At 32.5% G+C, this 15,016-nt stretch overlaps 2 protein-coding genes across 2 annotated transcripts; one reads left to right on the top strand and one right to left on the bottom strand.

Annotated features, from left to right (window-relative positions):
• Positions 1-4,696: 4,696 nt before the first annotated feature.
• Positions 4,697-8,166, bottom strand: LOC133328023 (NADPH:adrenodoxin oxidoreductase, mitochondrial). The gene is made up of 3 exons (XM_061536573.1): positions 7,958-8,166; positions 6,997-7,369; positions 4,697-5,524 (listed from the first exon to the last, which is right to left on the bottom strand). Exons 1-3 carry the CDS (start codon positions 8,164-8,166, stop codon positions 4,697-4,699), a joined length of 1,410 nt encoding a protein of 469 aa, XP_061392557.1.
• A 3,778-nt stretch (positions 8,167-11,944) lies between these two features.
• Positions 11,945-13,121, top strand: LOC133328022 (26S proteasome non-ATPase regulatory subunit 7). Its single transcript, XM_061536572.1, has 2 exons — positions 11,945-12,136; positions 12,203-13,121. The coding sequence occupies exons 1-2, from the start codon at positions 11,962-11,964 to the stop codon at positions 13,036-13,038; spliced, it is 1,011 nt and encodes a 336-aa protein (XP_061392556.1). The 5' UTR covers positions 11,945-11,961; the 3' UTR covers positions 13,039-13,121.
• Positions 13,122-15,016: the final 1,895 nt, after the last annotated feature.

The following is a 15,016-nucleotide window of genomic DNA, read 5'->3' as shown; positions in this document are numbered from 1 at the left end:
CCAAAACGAGAAATGTAGAAATCGGTATAGGGTCTCTAGAAGCTATTTTAATCTATAGAATATCTCTAAAGTCGAATATGCATGTCCGTTAATTTGTCTGTCCATGTATTATTCCATCATTTCCATCAACTTAACCCTATTGAAGTTGATGGAAACTGGTACAGATTTATATATTTTCGTCCAATTTCAGGCACATCGTTCTTCTATAATTTTACACCAAAGACGCCGTGTCTGCTCGATTAACGTGACATATTGTATAGATTTAAGAATGACGTTGGTATGCATTGATTAAAATCCGTTTATATATTTATATACTATATACTTATGCACAATATGGTACGATAGGGTTGATGGTTAAACACGTATTATCTTTTTTCTCTTTTCGTCGGCCTTACTTAGCTAACTTGTGACAGAACTTTCGTTCCATAAACCGAGTTTAAAAAAATTTCTAGGTACGTCGTCCTTTGGCGCAGTTTTTCCAATTGATCTTTCCATCTAATTCGTGGCCTTCCCCTTCTGCATGGGCTATCAGCTGGTTCGCTTTTATATGGCTTGTGGGCTGGGGCATTTTCATCCATTCTCACAACATGACCTAATCAACGTAGGCGTTGCAGCTCGATACGTCTGACAATACCGATGTCCGAGAATAGCTGGTACAACTTATGGTTCATTCGACGTCGATATTCACCGTCAACGCAGATCGGTCCATAGATCTTTCGGAGAAATTTTCTCTCAAACACTCCAAGAGCTGCTGCTTGCGTAAGTACCAATGATTCCGATCCAAATAACAGCACGGGTAGTATTAGTGTCTTGTGACTTTGGTCTGGCGGGAGGTGGCCTTGTTTCTAAACTGCTTACTTAGATCATAGTAGCATCTGTTGGCCAACATTACCCTACACTATCCTACTCCGAATGTCAAAACTGATGTCATTAGTTTTAGTTATGGCAGTACCAAAGTATATAAAATCTTTGACTACCTCGAAGCTCGAAGTTACACAGTTGGTCCGAGTCTACTGGATGTCTTGCGCGTTGATACCATCAACTTGGTCTTTTCGCCGTTTACTGCCAGACCCACTTTGGCATGTGTTGTTTGGTGTACAGAGTACCATTTCGTTTCACCTTTGCCTCCCGTATGACCCTTTCCAGCAGTATGTTAAAAAGGTCACCCGACAAACTGTCGCCTTGTCTGAATTCTCGTTCGGTATTAAAGGGCTCCGAGATCCTGCATAGCCGTATTGTTTCTGTTCTACTGACCCTTATATGTAACCAAAGTGGTGAAGAGTATCACATAGTCGACCCGTACTGGTGTCATATTTTAGATTAGGTTGAAAGCAACCAACAAATTATAGTAAAATTCGTGATATAACGAAATTAATTTCCGTATATCAGTTGAAAAAGGTACTTTTTATTTCGAATAACGTCAAGTAAGGAGTGGGCGTCTTAAGGGATATTTATTATCCTCTATAATTCGGAAATATCTAAGACTGATATAATTTTTATGACGAATATTTATAGTTTTATGGAAGATTTTATTTTATGTATTATCTCGCCTGTCCCAATTTTTGTTATAACAGAAATAATACTTTTATGTCAGACTTTATTGCGTGTTCACATAATTATATCCTAGATTTTAGTGGAACATGTTTTATGGAAAATAAATGCTGAAAGTTTTTCGTCAATTGCCAACTGGACAAAAAATATAATACCAAATGAAACAGCTAATTGTTTCTAATAGATGGCAAACTTTTAAATTTATTTTTATTTTCACATGATATTTTACATTAAAAAATAACCATTTTTTATACTTTTTACTATTAAAATTTTTATTCAAATTCAGTAACATAAATGCTAAATATATAATGTCCAATTTTATTATTATTTATTTTCTCTTCCATTTATTTTTAAAGTGCTGAATATTTATCATAATGCTCTCGTAAGCAATTATAACGAAAATCGTTATGCAGTCTTTCGAAATCACATAATGACGAATTGGAAAAATCAAACATTTAGCGAAGACAAAAATCTCTAAGAATTTATGCGCCATCGCCATCTAGTATTGCTATGGAAAAAGCGACATCACACGACCTTAAGTGCAACTAAATGGAAGTCTTACTTATTACAGCTTACAACCTTTTATAGCGATATGCGTTACCGGCATCTAGTTATGTTTCGGATATTCAGTGGCACCATCTAGTGCCCGCTGTTAAAAGGTCATGATGGTTGGTTGAATCGCTAAGCGTATAACAGTTTATGACACTTTCACAATTCACCGTTAACTGTTATACTATTAATTTTCATCAAAATTTTTTCCAAAATTAATGATTTTTGATTATTTTTTTGATTTTGTTGATTATTTCCGCGAAAATTGGATGGAAAAACAAACATGTTTTTTGTTCACGGATAAAAAAAATTTCCGCGAAAATTTTTATTATCCGTAATTATAGTCAAGACACCAACCTTATCCAACATTTTCGATAAAATTTCGATTGAATTTTATAGGAAAAAAATGAAAAAATCGTCGGTTACGGTATCTATATCGACGATATTATCGTATTTTTTGAGTGAAATTCTCTCTCTCTCTCTGAAATGCAGTGGAATTTTTGGGAAAGCTACTAGCCAGCCCTTCAGAGTGTAATAAAAATTATTCTCTCACTTGAGGAATGACTGAAACAGAAAAAACATATTCTTGATTTTTTTCATTTTTGAAATTATTATGTCCGTCCTTCCTTGTTAAGCTAAATTTTTTGTTGATGCCCCTGGGAAATTCAGAGTTGTTACGATATCATAACAACACAACATTACAAAATATGTGACACCATGGACGATATTGGGAAGCACCGAGTCTTATTTTCGAAGTAGATTCACTAGGGACTTCATATAAAATATATTTTTAATATTTTTGTAGCAATACCTAGGACCCTACTTAGGACCCTAATTATAATATAGAAATTTAATATATATAATTACAGTCGAAATCGACGACATTTATAGCAACATATCGGTTATAACGGCTGTATTCAAAATCCCAAGAAAGGTTTTGCCGTTATCTTTGATATGGTGTATAACGACAGGTCCTTTGGCCGTCGTTATAAGCGAATTCAACTGCATAGCAAAACAGTCACTCTTTATATTATAGGATGATTTTATGATACAAATAAACAATTGCAGTCGTTTTATATCCTATAAATAGTTATCAAATATTGTGAATTAACAACAATTGGACTATGACAGATTAAATGTAGCTATTATTTCAAATGCTATAAAATGGGATTTGTCGTTTTAGATTATAACGAATTAATCCTTTTGTATTGTTTACAAATAAAAGGAGATGCCATAAATCCCCAATTTGTTATTGTGAATAGTTGTAGTGCACCCACACGTTTGGTTTATAGCAGAGAGCTTTTAGTCATAGATGTAACTGTACATGGTTTATCGTTGTAGATAATAATGAAGTGAGCCCTCTTATATCCTTTTTGTCAAAATAGTATGTCCTTATTGTGGGAATGGTTATTTTAGTTATATATTAAAAGAGGAATTTTTATTATCTAAAATTTCCTATAATGAGAAGGATATAAATCAGCATATTTTATAGCAGATATTCCTATAATATAAATTATTTTAATAAGAAATCACAAAAGCTATGAAAGTAAAAGTAGTAGTAAAGTAGTAAAAGAAGTTTGACCTGGTCGAACTTTTTATACCCTCCACACCAGTAATTATTCGGAACATGTATATATGGCGGGAAATACCGTGGTACATAAAAAAATAACTACAACCATTTATATGTGTCCTAATGTCCTAAGTTATATGAAAAAGGTCCAATATTGATATTTTTCGGTAGGGAGATGTATTAACGAATTTGAACCAAAAACACTAAATTACAACCAATACGGATGTAAAATATATTCCAACTCCCCAAAATACCGAATATTTAAGGGTAGCGACATATTAGGCCTATTCTAGAAAATATACTAATATTGATAATTTTTGGGTAGGAAGATATGAGAATCCAAAATACCGAATATTTTGGAGTACCATTATATGAGGGATATACCAAAACGTGGACCGATATTTCTAATTTTTAATACAAAACATTCTCCCAGGGCTATCTACAATGAATACGCTCGGTTGAAAGAGTACTTGTGAATCGTGCTTTATTTGTAGAAGTAATGCATATACTTTGACGGCAAACACCTAGAGAGTTTTAAATATCAGGTCGTAGTCCTCAAGAAAAAATCTAGAGTAATTATGTTGACTGCGATCAAATTGGGAGATGGGAAAATTCAGAAGGTGTTGGATGAATTCAACCTCATAATTATAATTTTGAAAATTATTCCTTGCATGAGGCTTTTATTAATGTTAAATCAGACCAAAGGATCCCGAGTATCTGATCTATCTTCTTTTATTTAAGGATTTTCCTTTTTTAAATACCTGCTCAGTCTAACTATTATAAATCTTACATCTGTTACCTTAGGAGTAACTGTTCTGTCACAAAATATAAAATCGATGGGCATGTGACATATTTTTAAAGTCTGAAAAGATAAGAAATTTCTCAAATCGTTGATTTAAAAAATGTATTTATTGCATTGCTTATACTTTTGCTACTTAACACTAACTAACATAGCACCATAAATATTCCACATTCACTTTTATTTCTAAAAGAAAAAAAAAAACAAATCCCAATCTTCCACAGCTATTACAATCCAGCTACCTTTAACATCTCCTCAACGCTGACAATTTTCTCCCTTGGTTTACCAATTGCCTGGCCACGTTTTGTCTCTTCAGCATCAATCCGTTCCCATGCCTGCCAGTTAACATAACGTTTGTCCTTCAACAAATCCATTAAACCAGGTTTACTATCCTCCGTGGAGATTTTCTTTGCCACCACATCATCACATATAGTTTTAGCCACAGAAAAGGCAACATTCATTGTGGTAAGTATAACACCCGTGGGTCCAGTGGCTAACCAACCAGCAGTATAAAGACCAGGATCTACGGAGGTTGCATCGTTGGCATTTTTCAGCACACGTCCATTTACATTGGCCACCATACCAGCCCGTGCATCAAAACACAGTTCCTTATCGGCACACGATGATTTATAACCTATACTTCGGAGTACTAAATCGGCGGGAAGACTTTCCGTGGATGAAGTGGCCACCGCCTTATCTTGTTGCATTTCATTAATAGTAAATATTAATTCTTGTTCCTTGAGGGTTTTTGGTGATCTTAAGAAAATTGGCAGAAATTGTTTTGTACATTTTGGTGGTGTTGGTTGTTCGTTAAGACTTTTTAGCATGAGTTCTGTTAAACGTTTACGTGGTCGGGCTAATTTCTCAATGGCTTCCGATACACCATTAAAGTCGTCAGGACGCCAATGTGTGCTGACATTTGGTAAACGTAACATTTCTCTTAATTCTTTAATGGTGAATGCTACCTGTAGAGGTCCTCGTCGTCCAACAAGATATACTTTTTCTACTTTACTTTGGGCAAGAAAGTCTAGGGCATAGGAGGTTATGTCGGTTTTCTAAAACAGAGTACAAATGACATTTTGTGGCGGGTTTAAATAGGAATTTTATATAAAAATAAAAAAGTGAGAGAAGTTAGAATGAGCTGTGAAGAATGAGCTAATATCCTAACCTCTTCTAGGGGAGGATTATTTAAAAGCATGCATTGGTATATGGGGAGCTTCGCTAATATTGTTTTTATTGGATTTCCTACTCCCCTAGAAACTCATATATTTACAGCAAAAAACAAATGGAGACGAATATAGAACAATTAGTGTAAATGTAAGATTTCCTATAAAAAAAACTATAAATAACAAATTCTGCGTTAAGAAACTCTATTGGTAACAAATTTTGTATATAGAAAAATTCTGTAGAGAAATTTCGTCGATAACAATTTTTAAGAAGTTTTCGATAACAACATTACTATTTCTTCTCGGAAGAAATTTCGCGATAATATATATTCTATAGTGGAAAGTTATCAATAATAACTTTTGTTTAGAAGTAACGGCTTTTCTATAGAGAAAATATGTCAATTACACAATTTCTACAGGGAAATTTGTGGTTAACTAAAGAAGTTGTCGATAATAACTTTTCTATAGAGAAACATTATCGATAATATCTTTTTTATGCAGAAGAGATAACGATAATCACTTTTCTATAGAGAAAAGTTATCGATAATTACGTTTCAATAGAGAAAAGCTATCGATAACAACTTTTCAATATATAAAAGTTATCGATAACGACTTTTCAATATATAAAAGTTATCGATAACAACTTTTTAATAGATAAAAGTTATCCATAACAACTTCTCAACAGAAAAAAATTTTTCGATAACGAATTATCTGTAGAGAAAAGTTATCGATAACAACTTTTCTATGGATGAAAGTTATCGATAACAAATTATACATAGAAAATAGTTCTCGATAACAACTTTGCTATAAAAAAAGCTGTCGATAACCATTTTGTGTAGAGAAGGTTATCGATAATAGCCTTACTATAGAGAAAAGTCATCGATAATAAAGTTTATAAAAAGAGAAAAGTTTATAATAACGTTTCTATAGAGAAAAGCTATCGATAACTTTTTGTATATAGATAAATGTTGCCGATAATAACTTTTCTATAGGGTAAAGTCATTGATAAGAACGTTTCTATAGAGAATTGTTGTCGATAATAGCTTTTCTATAGAGGACAGTTGTCGATAACAATTTTTCTATAGAGAAAAGTCGTCGAAAAGACTGTTTCTATAGAGTAAAGCTGTCGACAGGTTGTCGGTAATAACTTTTCTATAGAGAAAACTTATCGATAGTACGTTTCTATAGGGAAAAGTTGTCGATCAAAAATGTTCTTGTCGGTATGAACGACTCTATAGTGAACGTTATAATAGAAACCAATTTCCGTTAATATCGAATAATTGCCGACAACAAAAATTTTGCTGAATTTTTATCTCAAATGAATGATGATAATATGAAAACTAATGATTCCAACGTCTTACCTTTAATTCATCAATGGGACTCAGCAACATACGGGCAACATCTACAGCTACATTTCCCTGACCCACAATTGTCACCGATTTCCCCGACAAATCAGGATTTAAATTTTCTGCACCCGGTAAACCATTATACCAGGCAACGAAATTTCGAGCTGACAAAACATTTGGTTGTGCTTCATTTTCAATGCCCAACTGGCGATCTTGATCGGCACCATAGGTAAGTAATACTATATGATAACGTTCACGTAATTCCCGCAAACTGACATCTTGTCCCAGTGCCACATTGCCATAGAATTTGAAACGTTCATTCCCGGCCGTTTTGGTAAAGGTGTTAATTACATTTTTTACTTCAGGATGATCGGGTGCAACACCAAACCTAAAAACAAACAGAAACATACAAACATATAAAAATAAGTAAGTTATTTGTCAACTCATTGAACTTGAAAACAAATGACTAAAGTAATTACTATCGGTACTGATAAGAAGTAACAATGACAACATCATGTTTCTGAAATGTTGGACATACAAGCACATATACAATATTATGGGGAAGTTATTTGTTCGCCCTTGAGATCTTAGGGAACTATATAAATAGAGTTTTGTCTGAGTATTTTAAATTTGTAAGTTCTTTTAAAGAGATGTTCGGGAAATGCTTGGAATAAATTTAAAAACTCAAGTTGTATTATCAGTGCTGCTACTTTTTTCCGTTTTGCTCAATGGGGCTGATGCAACAATAGACTTTGCTGGCATAGGAAGTATGTAAATGTCGGTGTGTGTATTATTTCCTTAATTAAAACTCTACAACATTTCCAGACTATTTCCAGAATATATTCCATGCCATATTTGATCCAATTGGAAATGCATTTTCCGGCAGCAATAGAATATCGAACACTCCCAACGCATCCCCAAGTGGATAGCCCACTACTTTATGCTTCTCTTTAATATTCATGACTTATAAACTTACCTGACCAAACCAAATGGAACTGGCAATTTATCAATAACATCGACATTGGCATTTGGTAGCTGTTTCAAAATATGTTGTGCCGCATAGAATCCAGCTGGCCCGGCACCAACAATACACACCCTGGTCGATGGGTTTTGGGAGTAGAATCGTATGTGAGATACGTTTTTTGGGTGCAGTTGACAGTTTCGTTGTAAAATAGTTCGTAACATTGTTTTATTCTTATAAATTTTGAATTTTTTGGATCGTATACTTCTTATTTCGAAATACCAACTTTCACTTGGTAAATAAAGAACAGCTGTTGCTGTAGGAAGCTTGTTTTTGTAATAATCGATTTTAGGGCAACCTAAAGTAAAAGTGGGGCGATTTTAAAAACAGCTGTTCAACAACTTGTTGAGTTAGGTGGGTTAAAACCGACCTAACCTAAAAGAGTAGCATTGTACGATGAGTGTATTTGAGGTTATGGGGAAAATAACGTAGGAAACTCAGGATGAATATGGGGGTTTTTAAAGTTAATACTTAGATATATATTAATTTATTTATATAAAACATAAATATTGCAAATATACTATAATTTTGTATTAAAATATTGTTTAAAATAAAATAAAGATTAACAAAATAATTGAAGATGAAAGAAGGTGGATATTTACCTACATTCTAGATAGGCGGTAAACATGCAATGTTAATAAAAACAAAATAAAGACAATGGCAGACTTAATTTTATATAGAAAGACCTCATGATCTTGTCTCGAAAATCTGGCATTCTTATCTACTTTATCGTCTAGATCAGAATGTCTGTTAAAATCAAAAAATATATCGCTATAATAAAGATATAGCTTTGGAATATATTCGTCCATCTTTTGGTAGTCTTCATATAAATATATTGCCACGATGTTCGGAAATGAAAAAATTGGAAACATATGGTTGCATGAGACTACCTTGTATAGTTATGCCATGAAAGTTTACACTTCACTTAAATTTTATTCTATGTTTTACCAGTTTTGTGGTTTCAAGAACGGTTTTCGAGTAAAAAGTTGCAAAACTTGTAAAATTAGTAAGTTATTTTAGGTTCTGCAACGGAACGTATATCTTTATTAAGAAACCCATAATTCTGACTTCAAGTTATATATAAGAAGACCACACGATCTTTCATATAAGAAGACTTCTTGTTCTCATATATAAGAATATCCCATTGTCTTACATATAAAAACCTCTTGGTCTTCTATATTTTTTATAAAAACAAATATTTTCAGTTAATCAGACCGCATATTGGTCTATATAAGAAGACATAATTGGCTTATATATTACCCACACATATTCTATATAATAAGAACTTGTGAATGTCAAAGGGGATATTAAGGTTTTTTTACTTTATAAAAATATCTCTTTGATGTGTATATAATAGAAAATTAATTGTTCTATATGAGATGCAGTGAAGAGAATGTTTTATAGTATATCATGAATAATTAGGTAAACTTATTTTATTAGAATTATTCTAGATGGAAAGACATATGCTCATATTGACCTTCTATAAGAAATGGCCCGGCATGCACTTAAACCAGTCAAGACCTGTTGTGCGCTTCAGAAAGGGAACAAATTTTGAAGAAACATCTTTATATTTGTTCTTTTATACTTCTAAGAGTTATTCACTATATACATAGGAACTAATGGTCTTGTTTTATATTTATAAAGTCAACATATTTATTATTATTAAAGATTTAAAATAGTAATTCATTGATTACAATAAAGCCATCTTATTTGTATTATAAAAAGTATTTCAATTATTAAATTTTTATATTTATAATGTCAACATATTTTTTATTATTACTAAAATGTTAAATATTAATTCATTTATTACCATAAATTTATCTTATTTGTATTAAAACAAAGTATTTCAATTATTCAATTTTTAAATTCACTTATAAGAAATTATTAATACAAATTAATAAGAAAATTATAGAAATAATTAATAAGAAATTATTAACACAAAATTATGCTGAGAAATCAAACTGTTTTGTTTGTGATTTTAAATTCAACAGCTTATTTTCTAATTCGGCAATTTCGGCATTTAACATTTCCATTTCTGATGAGTTCATGGTGACACTATCCGTAGAGTTTAGATTCAAACTGAAGCGCTTGTCATTGATAGTGTGATGTAAAGAAGCAATCTCAACTCTGCAGAGAAAAGAAAATGTGTTAATTATACATGTAGAAATTTAAATACCTCATTTTACCTCACGTCCTTTAAAACCACATCCAAATTCTTTGCGTCTTCACGAAGTTTATTAAATTCAAAGTTGACATTTTCCTTTGTTTTAAATGCTTCTTGTTTTAAATTTTCATATTGAGCATTAAGCAGTTCAGTGTCTTTTTGTAATTGCTCAGTAGCTGAGACCACATCGTCATAGGGCTACATACAATAAAAAAATATTAAGACATTTAATTTGTATTAAAATTTATGTCATACCTTCAAGGCCACATCATCCTTATTCATAATTTCATAGAGGGCTTGCTGCGATCGTTCGGTTTCCTCTTGCATTCTACTTTCAATGGCTTGATTGCCTTTGCGTATTTGTTCCAATTTTGTGGTTATGTGTTCATCACAAGCCAGCATTGTTGTTTGGGCCACTTGTTGTGTTGACAAGAAGCTGGAACTGAGTGGTGTCAGAGATTTATTTGAATTTTGATAATATTCCTGTATTTCGTTGGTTAGTTCTTTATTTTTTCCTTTGATTATTTCGGCACGATGTTTTGATTTCTCGTTTTGTAGTCTCTGTGGGAAATCGTATATGGAATTTTAATGAACAGAGAATAAAGTTGCAAATATTAAATTAGACTTACCAAGCTTTCATTATAGCTTCTAAGCCAATTCTTAAATGCCTCCTTATTGTCAAGTGGATTATTAGCCATGTTGGTAATGAGTTTTAGTTAATAAAATAATAGACACAAATCCAGATAAAAGCTATGATGCCAAAGAAAATCAACGGTAAAATAACGAAGACTTCGAATCCTGTGTCGTATTTGTCAAAGTGTTGCCAATTTATTATATTTAAAAATGCGTGCTGGCCACAGTCTAAATTTATGGTCTGTTCCAGTACCTGCAAGAAATTATAATTTTTTATTACGATCCTTTACAATATCGAAGAAAATAGTAAAAATTAGTATATTCTTGAGGTATGAGAACAGACCATTAATTTAACAAAAAGAAGGTATTAACAAATATTTTACATGACTTTTATTCATTCTGAAATTGAATGTTATTGTTTATTTGAAATCCCATTTAGGTTATGAAAGTTTATTAAAATTGATGTTTGTATAAATAAATTATTGCGTAAATTATTTTCAAATAAGAATTTGGTACAGATATGGTGCAAAAAATTTCTACAATAAACACGGTATTACAGATTCTGGAACACAACCAAAGCAATATATTTACTTTCTATTTTCGTTGTTTTTCTCACACGAATTTATTAGCTATAGAATTGTAGATAATGCATTTTCTTATAAAAACTCATTTTGCTTCAAGAATTTGATATGTTACTCAGCCACTTAATCACATATCCTCGCGCTCTCTTTATTCCAAAAGCAATGCTGCCAACTTACTAAAAACATAGAATTAGCAATATGAGTGTCAGTCATTTTGAAACAAACAAATTTAATTAAACATTTTTACTTTTAAATAAATATGAACAAATAAATAAAAGAAACCAAACATCAAATTAGTGAAGGTCTACATCGAAATTGTAAACCAAACGATAACTCAAATATCGATTAGTTGCAAATTCCTAGCGATTCGATTAATCGATTAACATAACCTCGATTTACACATCCCTAACAGAAATTCTGCTTGTCATTAGCTTGTGAGCATAAATTGGCAAAAAATCCGGTCAATTTTTGTTTAGCGAAATAAAGAAAGGAAAAAGCCTGAACGCTTCTAGCGTATTATTGAAAAGAATCAAACTCTACTAACTTTTTTGGAAATAGAAAAAATACAAAACAACAACAAAATGCCTACATCGGAAGTTCTTGTAAACAAGGTGATTGTGCATCCTTTGGTATTGTTGTCTGTCGTGGATCACTTCAATCGTATGGGCAAAATTGGCAATCAAAAGAGAGTTGTTGGTGTCCTCCTTGGCTGTTGGAGAGCCAAGGGTATTTTGGATATATCCAACAGTTTTGCAGGTGAGTTGATGTTTTTTTTGTATTTTTTGCAATATTTGTGAATATTATTGTTTTGTTTGTTGCCAGTGCCCTTCGATGAGGATGACAAAGATAAATCTGTTTGGTTTTTGGATCATGACTATTTGGAGAACATGTATGGCATGTTCAAGAAAGTCAATGCCAAAGAACGTGTTGTGGGCTGGTACCACACTGGTCCAAAATTGCACCAGAACGATATTGCCATCAACGAATTGATACGCCGCTACTGTCCAAATTCCGTCTTGGTGATCATTGATGCCAAACCTAAAGATTTAGGTTTACCCACAGAGGCATACATTGCTGTCGAAGAGGTCCATGATGATGGTTCACCCACATGCAAAACCTTCGAACATGTACCCAGTGAAATTGGTGCTGAGGAGGCGGAAGAGGTGGGTGTGGAGCATTTACTGCGTGACATCAAGGATACCACAGTCGGTAGTTTGTCACAGAAAATCACCAACCAGCTAATGGGTCTACGTGGTCTCAAGGCCCAGTTGAGCGACATCAAAAATTATTTGCAACGTGTTGGCGATGGCAAAATGCCCATCAATTATCAGATTGTATATCAACTGCAAGATATATTCAATCTTCTGCCCGACATTACAAACGACCAATTCACCGAGACCATGTACGTCAAGACCAACGATCAAATGTTAGTCGTCTACTTAGCCTCCATGGTCCGCTCAATTATTGCCCTGCACAATCTGATCAACAACAAACTGGCGAATCGTGATGCTGAAGAGGGCAAGGATAAAAAATCAGAAGATAAGAGCAAAGAGAGCAAGGATAAGGAAAACAAAGAGACCAAGGATAAGAAGGGTGCCTCCGAAGAGAAAACCGACAAGAGCAAGGACGACACAAATACGAAGAGCAGTAAGAAATAGGAGCGAAGAAAAAAGAAAAAGAAGCCTCGACGTAAAAAGAAACGTGACTAAATTGTTTAGAAAAGAACAGAAAACGAGAAAAACAATTTCAGTTGCGTCCATTATTACACCAACAACAACAATACGCTATTCACAATAACAAAATACACAGAAGAATCAATACAGGCTCCTTATTCGCTAAATGTAAAACAACCACAACAACTACAAAAACTGAAAATATTATCATTTAATAATCATCATTAAAATACACTTTTCCAGAATGAGAAAATGAAACCAATAAACATTTTTATTTCTATAAGAAAATCATTTTTTTTCTAGTTATAGTCTCTTGAAAAGATTAAAAAAAAGAAAACAAATATTTACATCAAATGCAAGAAACACCATGCTAATAAAAAAACTAACACTAATTGAAAAAATAAGCTGAAAGTGATTATTTTTGAATGTGATGGAAAATGGCATTACAATTTTACTTCAAGGCCAATTTCATCAGGTATGGAGAAGAATACATGGAAAGAGGGTAAGCATTGGATTTTTATTTCATTATATTGAACTGTTTAGATTTAAAAATTTTATTGCATTTACTTCATTTGCTGCAAGACCGGCATAAATAAAAAATCGATTTTGCAGAACATGACTTATTTTTTTAATTGATTCACACCGAGAAACAAGGGGAACTTCTATAGCATCTCCATCAGATTGTTTTAAATATATTCGTCTTAACTACGTTTTTACTTCTTAATATGTACCTCAAAATTTTTGTGTTAAGTATAAAATTATTGTTATAATTGAAAAATCATCACGACACACCCCTTAACGTTTAGGTGTAATTATGTATAATTAAAGTGTTCGCTCAAATGTCATCGAATATCACCCTCACTGAAATATTAATTGATTTTTTAACGCATCATAAACCGCGTAGAGGAAGTAAAGAAAGAAAATAAGAATGTTATTTATGTGAGAAAGTAAAATGAATGGTGCAAATCAGGTCATATCATTTTGGGAATGGAAATATAACCTAATTAATTTTAATGGAGACCATCAAGAATGTCACCCATGCGTTGTGTATATTGCAACAAAATAAGACAGTCATTGTGTTCGTGTGTTCAAATGAATATGTATTCATGTGCGTATATAAATATTTATTATTTTAAATATAGAATTTCTAAAGATCATTTTTTTTTGTTCCAAAATCATTTTGAAATTTGAATAGTAAATAGGAACTAGAGTGTGTAAAAAAGTGCATCATATACATGCTAATACATATAATTCAATGTTGGTGATTTTTTTTATCTTCTACCTTCAGGTGGAGAATTTATTAAAATTGTCGTTCCGATTGCAACACTTTAAAATATTCGCCCGAGACCTCAAAAATTAAATTCTATGTCGATATAGCCATGTCCATCTATCTCTTGAAATCTTGATAGAGATCACAATATTTAAGATGGGCTTTGAAATATTGCACAATATATTGTTAATACATATACGATTTTTGGTATTGAAAATTGGATTTAACGGCCCACTTTGGCCACAAGTTAGTTGGGCCAAAAATCTTCAAAACTGGAATTTTGCATTTCGGTATTTTAACGTTTTCGAAGCGGTTGTTATTTGACATTTCGGGTTCTTAATAAATATCTTTTTAATAAAGATCCATGTTCGACAAAGCCGCTATATAGATATCTAGATAGTCCTAGGAGCATTCTCCAACCAAAGTGGCTGTAAGATGTGATTACGGGTTCTTGGAGGATCAAATTTTGCACATACATTATTATTACTCTCAGGATGTTTGGTATTGAAAATGGAATATATCGGTCCATGTTTATAATAGACCCCACATAAAGCTACCCCCAAATATTCCGATTTTTGGCACGTTTTTCAATCGAATTGGCTGAAATTTGATATTTTGAGTTCTCATTGGATAGCAAATCTTGCTACCGAAAATGATTAATATTTGTCCACTTTTTAGGATAGCCCCCATATA

Source organism: Musca vetustissima, unplaced genomic scaffold (genome assembly GCF_032173495.1).
Source record: "Musca vetustissima isolate MV318-11 ecotype Yass unplaced genomic scaffold, APGP_CSIRO_Mvet_v1 utg293, whole genome shotgun sequence".
Classification (NCBI taxonomy): domain Eukaryota; kingdom Metazoa; phylum Arthropoda; class Insecta; order Diptera; family Muscidae; genus Musca; species Musca vetustissima.
This window is presented reverse-complemented; position numbering and strand designations above follow the sequence as displayed.

What these genes read in the sequence shown, in the direction of transcription:
- LOC133328023 (XM_061536573.1), bottom strand. Translation starts at nt 8,166, where the DNA reads ATGTTACGAACTATTTTACAACGAAACTGTCAACTGCACCCAAAAAAC. An exon ending in GTTCCATTTGGTTTGGTCAG is followed by an intron (nt 7,370 to 7,957) that starts GTAAGTTTATAA and finishes GTTTGTTTTTAG; the next exon opens with GTTTGGTGTTGCACCCGATC. An exon ending in GTCCCATTGATGAATTAAAG is followed by an intron (nt 5,525 to 6,996) that starts GTAAGACGTTGG and finishes ACTCTGTTTTAG; the next exon opens with AAAACCGACATAACCTCCTA.
- LOC133328022 (XM_061536572.1), top strand. Translation starts at nt 11,962, where the DNA reads ATGCCTACATCGGAAGTTCTTGTAAACAAGGTGATTGTGCATCCTTTG. An exon ending in TATATCCAACAGTTTTGCAG is followed by an intron (nt 12,137 to 12,202) that starts GTGAGTTGATGT and finishes GTTTGTTGCCAG; the next exon opens with TGCCCTTCGATGAGGATGAC.